The sequence below is a fragment of the Vipera berus genome (assembly GCF_964194415.1).
Source record: "Vipera berus genome assembly, chromosome: 1".
NCBI lineage: Eukaryota > Metazoa > Chordata > Lepidosauria > Squamata > Viperidae > Vipera > Vipera berus.
Window position 1 is genome coordinate 13,094,858 of NC_138202.1, and position 17,853 is coordinate 13,112,710.

Consider the following 17,853-nt stretch of genomic DNA (forward strand, 5'->3'; position numbering starts at 1 on the left):
AATTCTAGTCCTGCTTTAGGCACGAAAACCAGCTGGATGACTTTGGGTTAGTTACTCTTTCTCAGCCCAACCCATCTCATAGGGTTGTTGTTGTGTAGGAGTCTTCAATTTTGGCTCTTTTATGACTTGTGGACTTCAACTCCATATAACTGAAAGTGGGTAAGTTTGAGAAACGTTATGGCAAAAATGTTAGCTAGTAAAATGCATTTAATAAAAGTTATCATCACAAGCCATTTTTCAAAAGATATATAAAAGAAATATATATATGGCAGTGAATTCAAAGTTCACCCACCAAGAAATGTTAAATGTAGTTTGAAATGAGACAAATTATTAACCTTTATTTCTGTCAAGCCCAGGAAAATCATGGTCGAGGCAGTTCAATTGAATATAAAAGTTTATTGCAAGCTTATGCTCTCTACAAGAATCTGAACTACTAACAGTCAAAGCAAAGTGGCAGTAGATAAGAGTCAATGGAATTCAAGGTGGGCTGGACTTAGATCTCTTATGAGCACAAAGGGATTTAAGACTGATGACATGTTTAACCCCTCCCTCCGGGGCAGTCTGGTCATTTCCTGCCTTATTAAGGCAGCTTCGTTGTGGTGACCCTTCCAAAGCCTATTCAACCTACTGAACAATATATTACCCATCTTAATATCATCAAGTAGAATACAAGACTCTCTAAAATATCTTCAGTTGCAGCAGAGAAATATAACAACAGCCTGAGAATACAATGGAAAAATACTGGAATGTGTTGCAAACATAATTACAAAGTAGCAACTGAAATTACAAGCAGCTAAATATAAATATCGGCGAAAAGTAGTTTCGAATAAATAAACTTTCAAAGCTTCTTTTAGAAGGCATGAAAGGAGGAGCCACGTAGGTCTAGGTAGGAAACTTTCCAGGTTCTGAGGTCTCATCTTGTGTTGAATAAGATACATTAGAAAATTTGTTGGGTAAAATGTTAGGGTATTAAGAGCATATCTGGATAAGCATCCCAATGTACAGAGAGGGTGAGAAGATAAATGACGTTTCAATCTCCCTAATGTATCATTACGCCCAGGGCTTTTTTTTCTCATAGAACGCTCAGAACGGAGTTCCGGCACCTTTTTTGGATGGAACTTTGTAGGATAGGCAAGGCGGGTTGTATGATGTGTGAGTTCCGCCACCTTTTTCTTTTACAAAAAAAGCACTGATTACGCCACTCCAGAATAATATGGGCAAATGCTAGTTATTGCTGAAAATGCAACTCTAGAAGTACAGGTGGTCCTCGGCTTACAACCATTTGTTTAGTGACCATTTGAAGTTACAACAGCACTGAAAACTAGTGACTTGTGACCGTTTTTCACACCGTTACAGCATCCCCATGGTCCCGTGATCAAAATTTGGATCCTTGGCAATTGGCATGTACTTATGACGGTTGCGGTGTCCCAGGGTCATGTAAGCATCTTAGGCGACGTTCTGACAAGCCAAGTCAACAGGGAAGCCAAAATGACAAACAAAATAGGGCAAAACTCACTTGACAATTGTCTTACTTAGCAACAGCAATTTGGGGCTCAGCTGTGGTTGTAAGTCGAGGGCTACTTGTACCAGCATATCACATTTTATCTTCTTGATCACCAGAGGGATTAACAGCAAGCATTAGCCCTCTGTTCCTCTCATTGTCTCATTCCTCTATTTCCCTAATTGGAAAACTGTTCTATATAGTTGACTTCCTAAAGGAAGAGTACAGGTATTCCTCACTTGGTGACCAGTCATTCAGCGACCATTTGAAGTCATGATGGTGCTGAATGAAGAGACTTAGGATGGTCCTTGAAGTTGTGGCCATCACAGCTTCCTTATGTTTGGGGCACTTGGCAACCCGCATGCGATTAGAACAGCTGCAGCTCCCTGTAGTCATCCAATCTCCATTTGCAACCTTTCTTGCCTGCTTCAAAGAAGCAAAGTCAATGGGGAAACCCGTGGCAAGTCACAATCCTGTGATGTCACACTTAGCAACCAAGCACTTATGGCTGAAAACTGCAGCCAGAACTGCTATCTCGTCGATGCAGCCATATGAGCTTCCATTTTATGACTGCGCTGAGTCCCAATCTACCTGTAATGAATTTTTTTGCTTCTCCCCCACCAGAAGGCTTGAAACCTCAAGAGATTCACGCGTCCTAGTGGGGCACATCCGTTAATAAACATTATTTGCCTCTTTGAACCTTAAACATCCATCTCTAGATCCTCTGAATGGGGGAGCGATAATTCTCACCCTACACTCTGCTAATTAGGGTTCTCTGCAAATAAACGGGGAGGGGAGTCCAACTTTCCCTATCATCATAAAAAGCAAGAACAATGTTGCAAGCTTGCTATGTACACAGCTGCAGAAATTTCGTTGCTACAACGGCAATTTACTGTAGTGCTGTTGTTTAAAATTGTACCCCATACTGGCCATGACAGCAGGATGCTATTTAACATCCCATCTGTCTCCTGCCCTTCTCTACCTGCACCCACAGGACTCAGCCACCATATCTGGGTAGGCCTTAACTATCATCCCTTGATCACTGGTAAAGGTGACCATGAGACTTTTGGAATATTTCACAGGGACACAGCAAGGGGCTCGCTGCAGTGGCATGCCCTGTTCATGCATACGCAGCAGGAAAATAGTGTGGGAATAATAGTCCGGGATGCGGGTGGAGAGCGGGCTCTGGCAGGGCCCCACACAATTGTTGGCATTGTACGACTCTGGTAAAATGATATACCTGGTGGAGACCAGGTTTATCCTGAGCTCTCGCAGCCGGCAGTAGTCATCCTGGGCTTGAGTGCTACGGTTGGCACGTAAAGACACCTTCCTGGCTTCTCGCCAACGAGTGCGAATCACCTGGAGGGCCTTGAGCAACAGAAGGCTGTGGATTTTTCTGCGGGTCTGTGTTTCCTCCGTTTCGGCAGAATCGCTAGCGGGAAGCTTTCCCAAGTCCCTGGAAGGATAGTAGCACAAAGCTAGCAGAGTGCGGAAGAGGCCGGCGTTGGCTTGGAAGGAAGGCATGGCTTTCAGCTCTTGGATCACCGAATGCAGCTTCTCCAGCAGTTGCCAAAGCAACTTTCCCTCTAGGTACCATTGGCCGAGCTGGCGCTCCACGAAAGCTTGACTGTTCTCGGGAAAAAGGACCACGAGGTGATTTTCAGATTGCACCAGCCGCTCAAAAGCCACTTTCTCTGACAAGTTGAGCAGTTCATGAGGAAGGGCCTCCATTGTGTCAAAATCCAACCGGAGGTGGCCCTGGGCAACAGGAGGCTCACCCGAGGGGTTCAGCACTTTGTTGACAAACTGGGAGAGGGTCTCCAAAAAGTATCCAGGGTTTGTGAGTACTGACGCAGTGGCATTGGTTTGGTTAGTGATGGTGGTAGCCTCAGAAGGTGTGTGGGCTATGCCGGAACTCAGCAAGCTGGTGCAGAGAGAGAAAGATTTTTTTAAATTATTTGGCTATCTCCTTGTTCTGCATATGCCCAACTCATCTCTGTGTTCATGCCTCATGCAGAGATTCAAGGATAGCAAGGTAAAGTTGCTTATAAATAAGTTAGATTCACGCTCCATGCTAAGCCATAAAACCATGTTTGTTTACTTATCACTGACGACTGACTTTTCTTGGGCTACACTGGGTGGTCTCCCTTCCTTCAATACCCAGCATAAAATCACTGAAATTGGGCTGAAAGAGAGCAACCCATTGAGCTCTGCAGCTGAGACCTGGATTAGAAAGATGAAATCCAAGTTCAAATCTCAGACAATCACGGAAGCTTTAGCAAATTATATTTTAAAAGGTAAAGGTTCCCCTGCACATGCGTGCTAGTCGTTTCCGACTCTAGGGGCCGCTGCTCATCTCCGTTTCAAAGCCAAAGAGCCAACGCTTGTCCGAGGACGTCTCCGTGGTCATGTGGCCAGCATGACTAGACGCCAAAGGTGCACGGAATGCTGTTACCTTCCCACCGTAGGGGTCCCTATTTTTCTACTTGCATTTTTACGTGCTTTCGAACTGCTAGGTTGGCAGAAGCTGGGACGAGTAACAGGCGCTCACTCTGTTACGCGGCACTCAGGATTCGACCCGCCAAACTGCCGACCTTCTGATCGGCAAGCTCGGGGTCCTAACCCACTGAGCCACCGCGTCCCTAGCAAATTATATTAGACTGGTTTATAATAATGCCATGTAGGAAAATGTGCCTGCATTTATTTCCTACTAGTTCTCGTTAAACTTAATGGAAGAAATGCTTTTGCGTTTTTTTTCCAAACAAGGGATTTCACTGAAACTCTCAGAGGTAGAGGGCAGTGGACTTGCACATACAAATAAGAAGAGGAGTTTCCTATGTCCTTGATGGTTAGTAGAGTTACTGGCACCCAACCCCTCAATTAAATCAAAACCATCCCAAAGGGATCCCTCTCAGGGGACCTTTTTCACTTTGAGAAATGTAGCAGAGAGGTGCTAATTATTATATACAGCAACAGGACTAGCAGTGATAATCTCCAGTAGAGCCAGTTTGGTCTAGTGGTTGAGGCATCACTAGAAACCAGGAGACGGTGAGTTCTAGTCTTGCCCGAGGTATGAAAGCTGGATGGGTAATTTGGGGGCAATTACCAGGAGACGGTGAGTTCTAATCCCACCTGTGGCGTGAAAGCTGGATGGGTAATTTGGGGGCAATCACCAGGAGACGGTGAGTTCTAGTCCCACCTGAGGCGTGAAAGCCGGCTAGTTCATTTCTCTCGGTACAATCCATCTCACAGGATGGTTGTTGTGAGGAAAATAGGAGGAGGAGGAAGGAATATCAGGTATATTCATTGCCTCGAGTTGCGTATAAAATAATAAAGGGATGAAAAAAATCTAATCATAAATAATTCTGAAGCATAAAGAGAAATGTGAAAGAGGTTCTCAAGCATTTCAAGGGGAAGAAAAGGGTAACAAAGCAGATTTCACAGAAGAAAACATCAAGACAATGCAAGATAGCATCCAGCCCAGCTTTGGTTTGCAAACCTCCTGCCCGCAGACCTCAAACATTAAAATAAGAGTAATTAAATGAGTTAATTGCATTCACATTAAAATTACGTGAACATTTTAAAATGGCCATCTTCTTGCAGGAGCAGCCAAGTCCACTGGCACATCCTGCTCTTTCAGCTTTGCAAAAAATCAAACACGATTTCAGTATTTTTCGGAGGAGATTTTGGAAACAAACGGTGATGAAACCGTGCTTATCTGCATTTATTTATGTTGCTGCTGCCCTTGGAAGCGACACAATGTTCCCTTCAAGGGTTTCCCAAAGTCCTTATCAGGCTTCTGAGCAGGCTTGATTGGAAACAATTAAAGAGGCCCGCAGGAATCTGAGATCTTCTGAAAAGTCCAATTTATTTCAGGAAAGTCAAAAAGCCTTTGGAAAAGTGTTGGGTATCCATAGGAGGTCTTGCTAACACTGAGGTCTACATGTCTTGCTTGAACTTTGCCATACACTGGACAGCCCTGCCTTTGGGGCAAGAGGCTTCATTTCTATCTGTCTCTGTTTTGACAACAGACACAGATAGTCCTCGAGTTATGACCATTCATTTAGCAACTGTTAAAGTTACAACAGTCCAGACTTATGGCCATTCCTTGCGCTTATGGCTATCATAGCATCCCCACGATCACGTAATCAGAATTTGGGTGCTTGAAAACCAGCATGTATTTACAATGATTGCAGCATCCTGGAATCCTATGATCACCAGGATTTGCAACCTTCTCACCCGGCTTCTGACAAGCAAGACCAAGGGGGTGGGGGAGGGGAGAACCAGATTTGCTGAATGACGGTGTGGTTTGCTTAACAACTTGCAATGAGTTGCTTAACAACTGTGGCAAAAAAAAGAACATAAAACCAGGCACAACTGACTTAATAACTGCCTGGCTTAGCAGTGGAAATTTTGGTGCCAGTTGTGGTTAAGGAATATTCTATACCAAGGGTCTTCAAACTTGGCAACTTTAAGAGTTGTGGACTTCAATTCCCAGAATTCCTCAGCCAGCCAGGGCTGGCTAAGGAATTCTGGAAGATAAAGTCCACAACTCTTAAAGTTGCCAAGTTTGGAGACCCCTGATCTATACAATGGAACCTGGCCATTTTAAAATGTAAGCATGTAAGAAGTAACTTCTCTGGCCACTATTGGAAATGTGGATGCTGGATTGAATGGAGATTCCATCTGATCCAGCAATTTCCCCCCTCCCCCGCCCACCATTTATCGTGTAGTTGTTTTTTGGACAAAATCAGGTATAAAAGCCAGTGGTAGAAAATGTACAGCCAATTTGACTTGTGTAAGGTACCAGGCTAGAAATCAGGTGACTGTGAGTTCTAGTCCTGCCTTAGCCAGCTGGGTGATTTTGGGCCAATCACTCTTTCTCAGTCTAATTCAGGGGTAGGCAACCTTGGCTCTTTTATGACTCGTGGACTTCAACTCCCAGAATTCCTGAGCCAGCATGGCTCAGCATGGAAACCTCTCCCTTTCCCCTCAGCATGGCTGGCTCAGGAATTCTGGGAGTTGAAGTCCACGAGTCATAAAAGAGCCAAGGTTGCCTACCCCTGGTCTAATTCATCTCATAGGGCTGTTTTGGGGAAAATAATAGGAAGAAGGAATATCAGGTATGTTCTCTACCTTGAATTATTCATAAAAACAATACAGGTAGTAGTCCTTAATTTGCGAGTGCACTGGAGTCTGCCCATTATAGTCGTAAGTCATCAGTCGTAAAGTGGTTCATCATGTGACCTATCCGATTTTTTGACTTTTTTTCCTTCACAACTTTGCAACTGGGTCATAAGTACTTTTTTTGGGGGGGGGGAGGATGGTTCATTGAAACTTCGAGCTGTCTCTAAGTGACCAATCACAAGTTGAGAACTACCTGTAGAACTACCTGTAAAGGCAGGTTGTAAATAAATTATAAGGAAAAAGCGTACACAATGAAGGAAAACCGCACCCACTGAGAGAGGCAAATATTGGGAGAGTTGGTGCAATTGTTCTCTCATGCAGGCCTGGAATTTCACCATGTACAGGCAACGAATGGGGTGCAGAGTTTAGAGAACGCTATTCACCTGGGGTTCAGGTATGGTAAAACATCTAACTTGCCATCCGCAGAGAGGAAAGAGGATGGGTGGGAGCCAACGCCGAAGTTCTGTTTCACCAACAGCAGGACAGCCGGGGTCCTGCGGGTGAAGCACTTGGCATCAAAGCCAAACAGAAGATCCTGCGCTTCATCAGAGGAGACAGCAGCATCTGGGAGGCAAGGATACAAAAAAAGAAAAAAAAGGAACAAGAAAATGATTTATTGGACCAGCAATGAGATTCTCCCTCTATTGTTGTAAATGACTGAGGCCCGAGAAACAATAAATGTAACCCGGAAGTTGTACTTCAGACTTATCATCTTCCATGTGGCTCAAGGCCTTAACCCTATAGCACGGGGGTCCCCAACTCCCAGTCCGTGGACCAGTACCAGAAACCGGGCCGCACAAACAAGCAAAGCCCCATCCACGAGATGCAGGCAGCACACAAAATCACGTCCCTTCCGGTCCGCGGAAATCCTCTCTCCACGGAACTGGTCCCCGGTGCCCAAAAGATTGGAGACCTCTGCTATAGCAGCTCTCAAATCTTTCATGACAAGTTGAAAAAGAAATCAGAAGAAAACGCAAAACCTTTTCCAGGAAACTGGGGGGACATTAGTTTGAAAGAAAAAAGGGTTACCAAAAAAGCTAGAGACCAACACGACAGCAGACTTTTCTCCAGGAAAAGAAAAAGGAGGAATCTGTACAGAAAACATGAAGACAACAATGAACTGTGTCAACTGCGAGAACTTGTAACATTAACACCCCATGGTGACCTGGACTACTGCCATGTAGTTTAGATGGGGCTGCCCTTGAAGACCACAGCTAGTCCTCAACATATGAGCATAACTGAGCCACAGAGTTGATGTTGTTAAGCAAGATATTGGTTAAGTGAGTTTTGCCCCATTTTACAACCTTACAGTTGCTACTTTTGTTAAGTAAATCGCTGCAGTTGTTAAGTTAGTAACATGGTTGCTAAGTGAATCTGGCTTCCCCATTGACTTTGCTTGTCAGAAGGTTGCAAAAGGGGATCAGGTGACCCCGGGACACTGCGACCGTCATAAATACGAGTCAGTTGCCAAGCATCCAAATGTTTTTCCCCCTGATATTAGAACTTTAATTCAATACAAGAAATAGCTGAAGCAATATATCTAACCAAAGATGGTTACATAATACAGATTATTGACTTGTTTACTAATTAAACATTATGCTAAACAGGAATGTTTAAGAATGAAATTCAACTTGCTGTTTGTTGAGAATAGGGGAAGCACGGAATATTTAATTCAGGTAGTCCTCAACTTACAGCAGTTCATAAGCATCCAAATGTTGATCACGTGACCATGGGGGCATGCTGCAACGGTTATCAGTGTGAAAAACATGTCACTTTTTTCAGTGCCGTTGTCACTTTGAACGGTCACTAAACAAATGGTTGTAAGTCGATGCTACCTGTACTCTGTACTTTGAATGCAGTAGCTTGCTTGATAATAATAATAATAATTATTATTAATTTTATTTGTATACCGCCCTTCTCTCGAAGGACTCAGGGCGGTGAACAGGGCAGTATATGTTAAAAGACAAAATACAAAAATTAAAAAAGATTAAACAAAATGCCCACAATTCTTACACTAAGTTAAAACACATTAATAAAACCCAACCCCATCCCATCAGGCCAGGCCAGCTTGTTCGAAGAGGTAAGTCTTTAGATCGCGCCAGAAGGAGCGGAGGTCGGGCGCCATCCGGAGCTCAACCGGAAGATGGTTCCATAAATCCGGCGCGCCCACAGAGAACGCCCTCCTCCTGGGGGCCACCAGTCGACATTCTTTGACCGGTGGCACCCTGAGGAGGCCCTCTCTGTGAGAGCGAACTGGGCGGAGGGAGGTTGATGCCGGCCGCAGGTGAGAGTAGCTAAAATCAGCAGTATAGCATTACCTTATTATGCTCCAAAATCTTTCCAGGTGCTTTTAACCCAGAAAATGTAAGCATTGGCAAAATTGGTAATTTAATTTATAAATAAATCTGTTTTAAAGTTGCAGCAAGTTGTAATTGGTGAGGTTTTAATGTATACTGGGGAAATCCAGAGTTACACACTAGACTGAAAACTTAAATTTCTATATCATGTCAAGAACTCATCATGTGACTGTGGGGTAGCAGGGATGGTCGTTAAGTACAAGGACTGGTCACTTTTTTCAGTGGTACTATAACTTTGAATGGTCACTAAACAAATACTTGTAACTCGAGGACCACCTGTACATAGACACAAGGAAACTTGTATGAGAAATGTTATTAAACTACAATTCCCAGCGTTCCTCACTATTGGTCACATAGGGGAAAGGTTGCTGGGAGTTGTAGTTTAGCACTTTTGGAGGTCTACAATGTTCTTGCTTGTGAAACCTGCAAAGGGCTCCATTTTATACCAGAGAAAATCATTCCGTTTTGATTAGTTGTTTAGAATTTGTGTTTTTCTTTTTTCTTAGTTTATAACATAAAATACAAAAACACAGAAGAAGATAACTGAGCCCAAAGTCGATGTTGTTAAGCGAGACATTTGCTAAGTGAGTTTTGCCCTGCTTTACATATTCATTTTCCGAACTCAAATTCAATAACAATTTATAGACCTTAGCAATAATATGTTCATCACTACCATACAGTAGGATTTCCAATTCAGTTTTGACAAAGTCCAACCCGTAACTCTTTTTGTCTGATTTAAATCTTTCCTTCTTTCAATTGTAAATATGTAAAATATGCAGACATGTCCTTTTGATTCTGACTTCTCCTTAGACTTGAGGATAGGATCACTAAAATTAAAATATATAATTTGACCATACGTCCACCAGTCTGGCTTCACCAGGTTGTCTTTTCTCAAAAAAACCTTCCTGGGGGCACACCCAAAGAGGCCTCCCCATAGAAAACCTTGTTTTGTATTTATTCCAAACTCTTGAAATGGCACATCTAACAAAGTGGTTATTAGAATCAACATTTACTTTTAAGATTTACTTTAAATTTGTCTTTTTCCAATGGAGGAACAGGAGATTCCCACCCCCCACCCTCCCGGGAACTCTCACCTACCTGTATCGTTTTGGTGCCTGATTTCCAAAGAAAGTTCATAGCTTAATTCACCAGGAGAATGTCTCCCAGACATCACAGAGCCTTGAAGGACAAGGTAGCGGGTTCCTCTGGAAAGGCAAACGACCTGGGATGGGAAAATTAAAAAAAAAAAATAAACACCCACCCACGTTCATATATTTCAGACATGTCAAACACAAGGCCCAGGGGCCGGATCCAGCCCGCAAAGTGGTTTCATGCGGCCCCCGAAGCCATCCTGGAAACAGTGAGGGACCGGCCCCCACTGCCTTGGCCCTGGCCCAGAGACCCTCCTTCTGCCAGAGACCCTCAGATCTGTCCCACTCCTGCCCAGGCCCCCATAGGCACCCTTGATGCGAATGATGTAGAGCTGGCCACGCCCACCCAGTAGGTCATACGCACTCTAGCCACGCCCACCCAGTAGGCCACACCCACCCTGGCCATACCCACCCGGCCCCCTGAGGGCCACCACAATGCTGATGCGGCCCTCAATGAAATTGAGTTTGACACCCCTGATATATGTGATTGAAGTCCCTCTTCAAAACATTTATTTGCATCATGAAATGCAGAAGCTGTCTTGATGCTTCATTCTCAGGTCAAGAATTAGTTAATCCCTGCAGCCTGCTAAAAGCTCCTGCTCAGCAATTTTAAGATGTGTGGGGTTCAAATCTCAGATTTCCCCAGCCGGCATGCCAGCTGGGGAATTCTGGGAGTTGAAGTTCATAGATCTTTTGAGTTGCTGGTATTGAGAAACCTCATCTAGTCCAACACTATACCAACTCTAGAAATGTACTAAATTATCCTTGAACAGCTGGCCGTCCAGTTTTCATTTAAAAATCCCAGTGGAATCCATGTCTCTTAATGATTGTCTGCTCCAACCACTAGGACCTCCCACCTCCAAACATTCCCTAATGTTCAGACTGAATCTCATTACTTTAAATTTCAAATCCTTGGTTTCAACAGAGAGAAAATTAGGTGGTGGTGGGGGCACTTTATGAAGTGAGGGGGTGTCAAATCAAGTGTAAATGGTAGTTTTAAAAGGCATGCGGCTTTTCACAATTGTGGACACTATCTTGGGTTCTTTGATGTAGCATTTTTGGTATTCTGTAGAGTGCCTATCTTAACTTGCCTTAATGTGAACTAAAGAAGCAAAATCGCTCCTTGAATCATCCATTGTAGGACATCACTATCATCATGCCTTTTTTATAAAAAATATTTGGTCAAGTCAAACATACACGGCAAACATATTTAATATTCCTGCCCCGTTTTCCCCACAACAAGCCTGCAAGGTAAGCTGGCCTCAGAGAGAGCATATTAAGTATGTTCACATTGTGAGTTGTTTATAAAAGCTTGTAAGCCGCCCTGAGTCTTCGGAGAAGGGCGGGATATAAATGGAATTAAAATAAAAAAATAAAAATAAAAATAAAAATAAGAAAGCTGGATATAAGTACTGTAGAGATAAATAAATAAATAGAACTGATGGCCAGTTTGGTCTAGTGCAGAGGTAGGCAACCTCGGCTCTTTTATGACTCATGGACTTCAACTCCCAGAATTCCTGAGCCAGCATGGTTAGGGTTAGGGTTAGGGTTGGCTGGCTCAGGAATTCTGGGAGTTGAAGTCCATGAGTCATAAAAGAGCCGAGGTTGCCTACCCCTGGTCTAGTGGTTAAGGTGCCAGGCTACAAACCAGGAGATTGTAGTTCTAGTCCTGCCTTAGGCATGAAACTTGGCAGGGTGACTTTGAGCCAATCACCAGGAGACCGGGAATTCTACTCCCGCCTTAGGGGTGAAAGCCAGCAGAGTGACTTTGGGCCAATCACCAAAATAGTCACATCTTAGATATGAAAGCTAACTGAGTGTCTTTGGGCCAGTCCCTTTCTCTCAGCCCAATCCACCTCACAGAGTTGTTATGGAGAAAACAGGCGTGTTGAATATATTCGCCTTGAGTTACTTGTAAAAATAATAAAGGTGGGATATAAGTATACAAATAAAGAAATACAAGTAAACAAATGCAGCTGACATTGTGGGAGGAATGATATGTTGATCTCCTCGGAGGAACAAGAGCTATTAGGAATAACATGGGTGGAGGGGGAAATTGTCCCACAAACCTGCTTTTGATGTAATCCTTCCCCTCCCACTAGAAATTTCTTGGCGACCCTGTGATGCACCAGTTCCTTTTCTCCTTGATAAAAGACTAGGAGGACCAGCTGCAAGGAGCTGAGAGGCTCTTCCACATCCTTTTGAAAGGTCAGCTTAAACCTGAGCTTGGTCTTGACTTCCCATTTCACTACCAAAAGAGAAGAAGAATTTTTTTTTAAAAAAAGGGACACAAAGCAAGGACCTCCCATTTCTCCTAAAAATAACCACCTGAAGTGCCACCCTGTCTCATGTCATCCAGCTCTCTTCTCTTGCTCTTCTAGTCATCGGAGTTTCAACCCATCATCTGAGCTCTTCCTTGACTTACGTTTAAATTAATTTTCATTCTTTTATGGTACAGATACTCCACGTATGGTACAGATATTCCTCAACTGAGACCAGAATGTCCATTGTCAGCAAGGGGGTTGTTAAGTGAAGCATGGCCGATTTTATCATCTTTTTTTGCTGTAGCCATTAAGTGAATTACCATGGTCATTAAGCAAATCATGTGGTTGTTAAGCAAATCCGGCTCCCGCCCCCCCACCCCCACCCCCCTGCCAACTTTGTTTATTGGAAGCCAGGTGGGAAAGATTGCAAATGGTGATGATGTGACCCCTGGACATTGCAAACATTGTAAGCGACTGCCAGTTGCCAAGCACACAAATTTTGATCACATGACCACGCAACAGTCATAAGGGTGAGGAATGGTTATAAATCACTTTTTTCAGCACCATGGTAATTTCTAATGATGGCTAAATGAATGGTTGTGAGTCAACTGGCTGAATTTTAGAAAATGGAAAACAGTTGAATCAGGGACACCCACAGGGTGTGGCCAGAATTTCAGTCAGACTATATTGGGGGTAGCCAACCTTGGCTCTTTTATGACTCATGGACTTCAACTCCCAGAATTCCTGAGCCAGCCATGAGTCATAAAAGAGCCAAGGTTGGCTACCCCTGGACTATACTGTGGCTGCCATGTTGGCTTTTTTGACCGTATCCTGCAGGTGCCCCTGGCCTCAATACCATTGACCCATGTTTACATCTCAAGGAAAAATGGTATGTTCTGTTAACAAGAGATAGATGGCGAGGAGCTTTAGCCAAACACTGGTGGATTCACACATTATATTTGGTGGGGCTGAGGTGGAACAGGATAGATTGTGATTCAGTGCATTGGAGGAATCCAGTCACTGACTTAGCAGATTGTATGAACAAGTCCAAGTTCTCAAAGATGCCATAAAGGTGGTCCTCGACTTACGACCACAACTGAGCCCAACATTTCTGTTGCTAAGTGAGCAACAGAAATTTTGGGCTCAATTGCGGGAAGAACGGTCATAAAATGGGGGCAAGGCTCCATTTTGTTAAGTGAGACATTTGTTAATGTCTCGTTTAACAAAATAGAGTTATGTCCCATTTTATGACCTTTCTTGCCACAGTTGTTAAGTGAATCACAACAGATGTTAAGTTAGTAACAGGGTTGTTAAGTGAATCTGGCTTCCCCATTGACTTTGCTTGTCAGAAGGTCACAAAAGGGCATCACATGACCCCAGGATACTGCAACCGTCATAAATATAAGTCAGCTGCCAGGCATCTAAATTTTGACCATGTGACCATGGGAGTGCAGCTGTGGTTGTGTGAAAAAAACGGTCATGAGTCACTTTTTTCAGTGCCATTGTAACTTTGAACAAACAAACTGTTGTAAGTTGAGGACTTTCTGTGATTTGGGGCATTTGGGGGGTTACCTCATGTTGTACTGATGTTGTAGCAATTGGATTTGTTAAGTCTATCGCTAGGAGCAAGATGTGGACTATGCCGAACAGGTTGAAAAAGACATAAAATTTCAGAAACGAGGGTCTGGTGGCCATCTGGTCCACCTCTTTTGTTATGTCCACCTTTTGGAAAAGCAGAGCTCCTGTCTGCTCCATCCTACAATGTTTCCTTTCACATTTGCTCATGAGCAGGAGGAGCCTGTATCTTGCGTCATCCAGATTTATAAATATTAAGTATTTGAAAACTAAAAAAAAGGCTTGATTTGCTTAAGCCAGGGATCTTTAAACTTGGCCCTTTTTTGATTTGTGGACTTCAACTCCCAGTCCACAAGTCATATAAAGGGCCAAGTTTAAAGACCCCTGGCTTAATGCCTTAGCAGATGTAATTTGAGGGGTCATTTACTTTTATTGGAGGCAATAATTTAAAGTTGCAGCTGAAGCTTTCACTATCATCAGAGTGATTGGGAAGATCTGTTTCCCCCCCCCCCCAAACTATTTGCAACAGCTGGAAATGGATATTTATTCTTTGTAATCTCTGCAGTTGATCTCTATTTACTTTCCAGCTGATCCTTTCTGAAAAATCTCCCCCCCTCCTCCCCCCAAAAAGAGATATGTAGGACAGGAGCAATCCTACAAAGGATCTGATTTGGACTTCTGAGCAATCAGCATATTTGCTCTGATCAAAAAGACTCCACACCTGCAAGAAATCTGCATTTTGCACCTTCAAGCTATTTCAGTCCTGCTTAAGAGATTGAGCGTTTTTTTCCCTCCTTTTCCAGATTATTTTCTCTTTTTCTTAAAAAAAAAAAAGAAGTATTTTCCCCTTTTCTTTTGACACCCATTGACACTGGTATTGTCTGCTTGCATATTTATCTCACTGCTGGTGTTACAAAACAATCGGCTTCGATTTAAGTGTACTTTAGATTTAAATTTGCTATTCCGTAGAATAGCAAGGAGAGGAGGAAGAATTTTTAAAAAGCACAAGCTGCTTTAGTTACATAAGCACTATCATTTTAGGCTCTTTTAGGCTATTACTATCGCTTCGTGCTATTTTATCATTTTATGCTAAGCATTATCACTGCTCAAGGCAAACTTCTAAAACTTCACCGATGTTACAGAAATTCTAAATAGAGCTTCCTGGAGACGAGAACAGAGGGAATAGCAGCAATAATGCAAGCGACGCCTTCCCACCCCTCCCTGTCTGCACTTGCCTTCTTCCAAATGCAGCATGAAGAACCGGTGTCCGGCAGGCCTGCCCAGAGAATCGGCCACACGCTGGAGTGAGCCAAGAAGGTTGTGGGGTGGACTTGAGGGACATATCCCAAAGGTCTCCAAGTCCTCTCTGCTCCAGGCAGATCTGCTCAGGGCCTTCAAGAACCCGCTGTCGTAACGGCTGAGGAGGCCCGCCACCTCCAGATGGTTAGGACCCCAAAAGCTGCCCCCGTCCAGCTTCACGTGACAGACTGATTCCTCCGAGCTTTCGTATAGCCATGACTGAGAACTGGGTTGGGGCCATAAACTCAAGGGTCTCGCCTCCTTCTCAGCCAAGGGCAGGTGGGGTGGGAGAGGTCCAGGGCTGTCTTCTGCCTCCAGGGAAACCAACAGGACTTTTGAAGGGGCTTCCTTGAAATCCAGTGTAACCTGGATGTGTTCTTCTTCTGCTGGGGATTTCAGTTCTCCTAAATTGGGACTCTCCCATTGTCTCAGAGGGTTTTCTTCTAGGTTTCCCTTTGCAGGTGAAGAGAGGGACTTAGCTGTTAGGCAGAGACCCAGGAGGATGCTGGCAAGGCCAAGCTGCATGGTTGCTTCCCTGAAGAGCTAAAGCCTTCTCCAGGATTCCCCAGAGAAAACTCAGAAGGGAGTGAAGGCATCGGATAACACACACGCACACACACAGACACACAGAGATGGCCTGACTTTTTCTTCTTTAACCCATGTGACCTTGAATGATCACACTGTCCTGGAAGAATGCTTGTAACAAGCTGGCTCAAAGGAGCCGCCCTATTCTATTTGCAGGTTTTTGATATCTTTTAAGTCTGGATGCTTTAGCAAATGCAAGACATCCAAGCAGGCTCAACCTTGATGTGAACACTTTTTATCATATTTTCCCCCCAAGAGATCAAAGCAAAGCAAAACTCACATTCACACACAATTTGAACCTTTCCGTCTTTACATTGTATCAGTCTGCTTATCATGTTTTTAACCCGTTAATATCTTACGTAAAGGCTGTTTTTTATCAGCAAAAAGTATTTGTTCCTTTAAATACTGTAGTTATCCCCTAAATTTATACCTTGAAGTAGGCTAAGGGGTCTGAGAATCAGACGCAACTGAACGGGAGAAAAAAAATTCTTAAGGAGTTAAAGAATGTAAAAAAAAGCTACTAAGACAATCTGGGAAGGAAATGGTTCAGACATTTTCTTGTCCTTTAGTGGTTACCTCCAATGCTTCATGGGAAGGCTAAGCTGATGGAACTCACTGTTACTAGATGTACTAATGGCCTTTTCCTTCAGAGCTGCAGATCAAGTTAGCAACTCTTTATCCAGAGGCTAAACTTTTTTTTTTTAATTTGGCCTCTTAGGATCTCAAGACAATGGACAATCTATACTAGTCTTCACTGGAGGAACAGGATAAAAATTTCAGTCCTTTTTTTATGCATTGAGATGGCGGTGGTAATAAAATAAATGCATTTGGCTGAGAAGGCATTTTAAGTTGGGAAATAGATGTGTGCCCTCAAATAGCCACATCATCGTTACAAAGATCTCCACCCCTCCTAACTAAATGTCATGGTTGATTTTGTAGACCTCCTTACCCCAAAATATTAAGTGCAGCCTTTGGCCACTCAAAGATTAAAGGTAAAGGTTCCCCCGCACATGCGTGCTAGTCGTTTCCAACTCTAGGGGCCGGTGCTCATCCCCATTTCAGAGCCGAAGAGCCAGCGCTTGTCCGAGGACATCTCCATGGTCATGTGGCCGGCATGACTAGACGCCAACGGCGCACAGAACACTGTTACCTTCCCACCGTAGTGGTCCCTATTTTTCTATTTGCATTTTTACGTGCTTTCAAACTGCTAGGTTGGCAGAAGCTGGGACGAGTAACAGGCGCTCACTCTGCTATGCGGCACTCGGGACTTGACCCGCCAAACTGCCGACCTTCTGATCGACAAGCTCAGTGTCCTAACCCACTGAGCCACCACGTCCCATTTACTCAAAGATTAGCTATGGGTTAAGTGGACATAGGCAAGGTCCTGCACCTTATTTCAAATGAACGTGGGGAAGATGGCTTTTGCAACTCATTTTAACCTAGCACACTTGGGGAATCTAGGCTGCGCTGGGGTCAAATCTAGAAAATGGACCCCATTTGATAAACTGCGGCAGTTAACCCTGAGTTGGCAAACTGTAGGAAGAAGGCCTTAATCATGCCTTGCTATTGGGAATCTCCCATGGATAGAGGCATGGCATTAATAAAATCCTTACCGTGGGAATGGTATTTCTCAACCTCAGCGACATGTGGACTTCAACTCCCAGAATTCCCCAGCCAGCCTGGGGATTTCTGGGAATTGAAGTCCACATCTTAAAAGTTGCTGAAACATTACTCTGAAAGAATGTGAACTAATCAACACACTTTTGGTCCAAACCAGCACTAATTTACAAATTGTGGCTTTTGATTGATTGCACAGTATTTTGGTCTGTGCACATGCACACGGTGGAAGTGGTAGTGGTAGTCAAAGCCAGATCATCCTAGTCTTGCAGTCTCTGCAAGCTTATGTACTACTCCTGCCATACTTCTATAGTTCA

The 17,853-nt window shown here is 43.8% G+C and overlaps 1 protein-coding gene across 1 annotated transcript; it reads right to left on the bottom strand.

Moving 5' to 3' along the window:
- Positions 1-356: 356 nt before the first annotated feature.
- Positions 357-15,859, bottom strand: AMH (anti-Mullerian hormone; the record flags this gene model as incomplete). Its single annotated transcript, XM_081319942.1, has 5 exons — positions 357-3,425; positions 7,072-7,252; positions 10,144-10,267; positions 12,266-12,444; positions 15,271-15,859. 5 exons carry the CDS (start codon positions 15,857-15,859, stop codon positions 2,480-2,482), a joined length of 2,019 nt encoding a protein of 672 aa, XP_081176068.1. The 3' UTR covers positions 357-2,479.
- Positions 15,860-17,853: the final 1,994 nt, after the last annotated feature.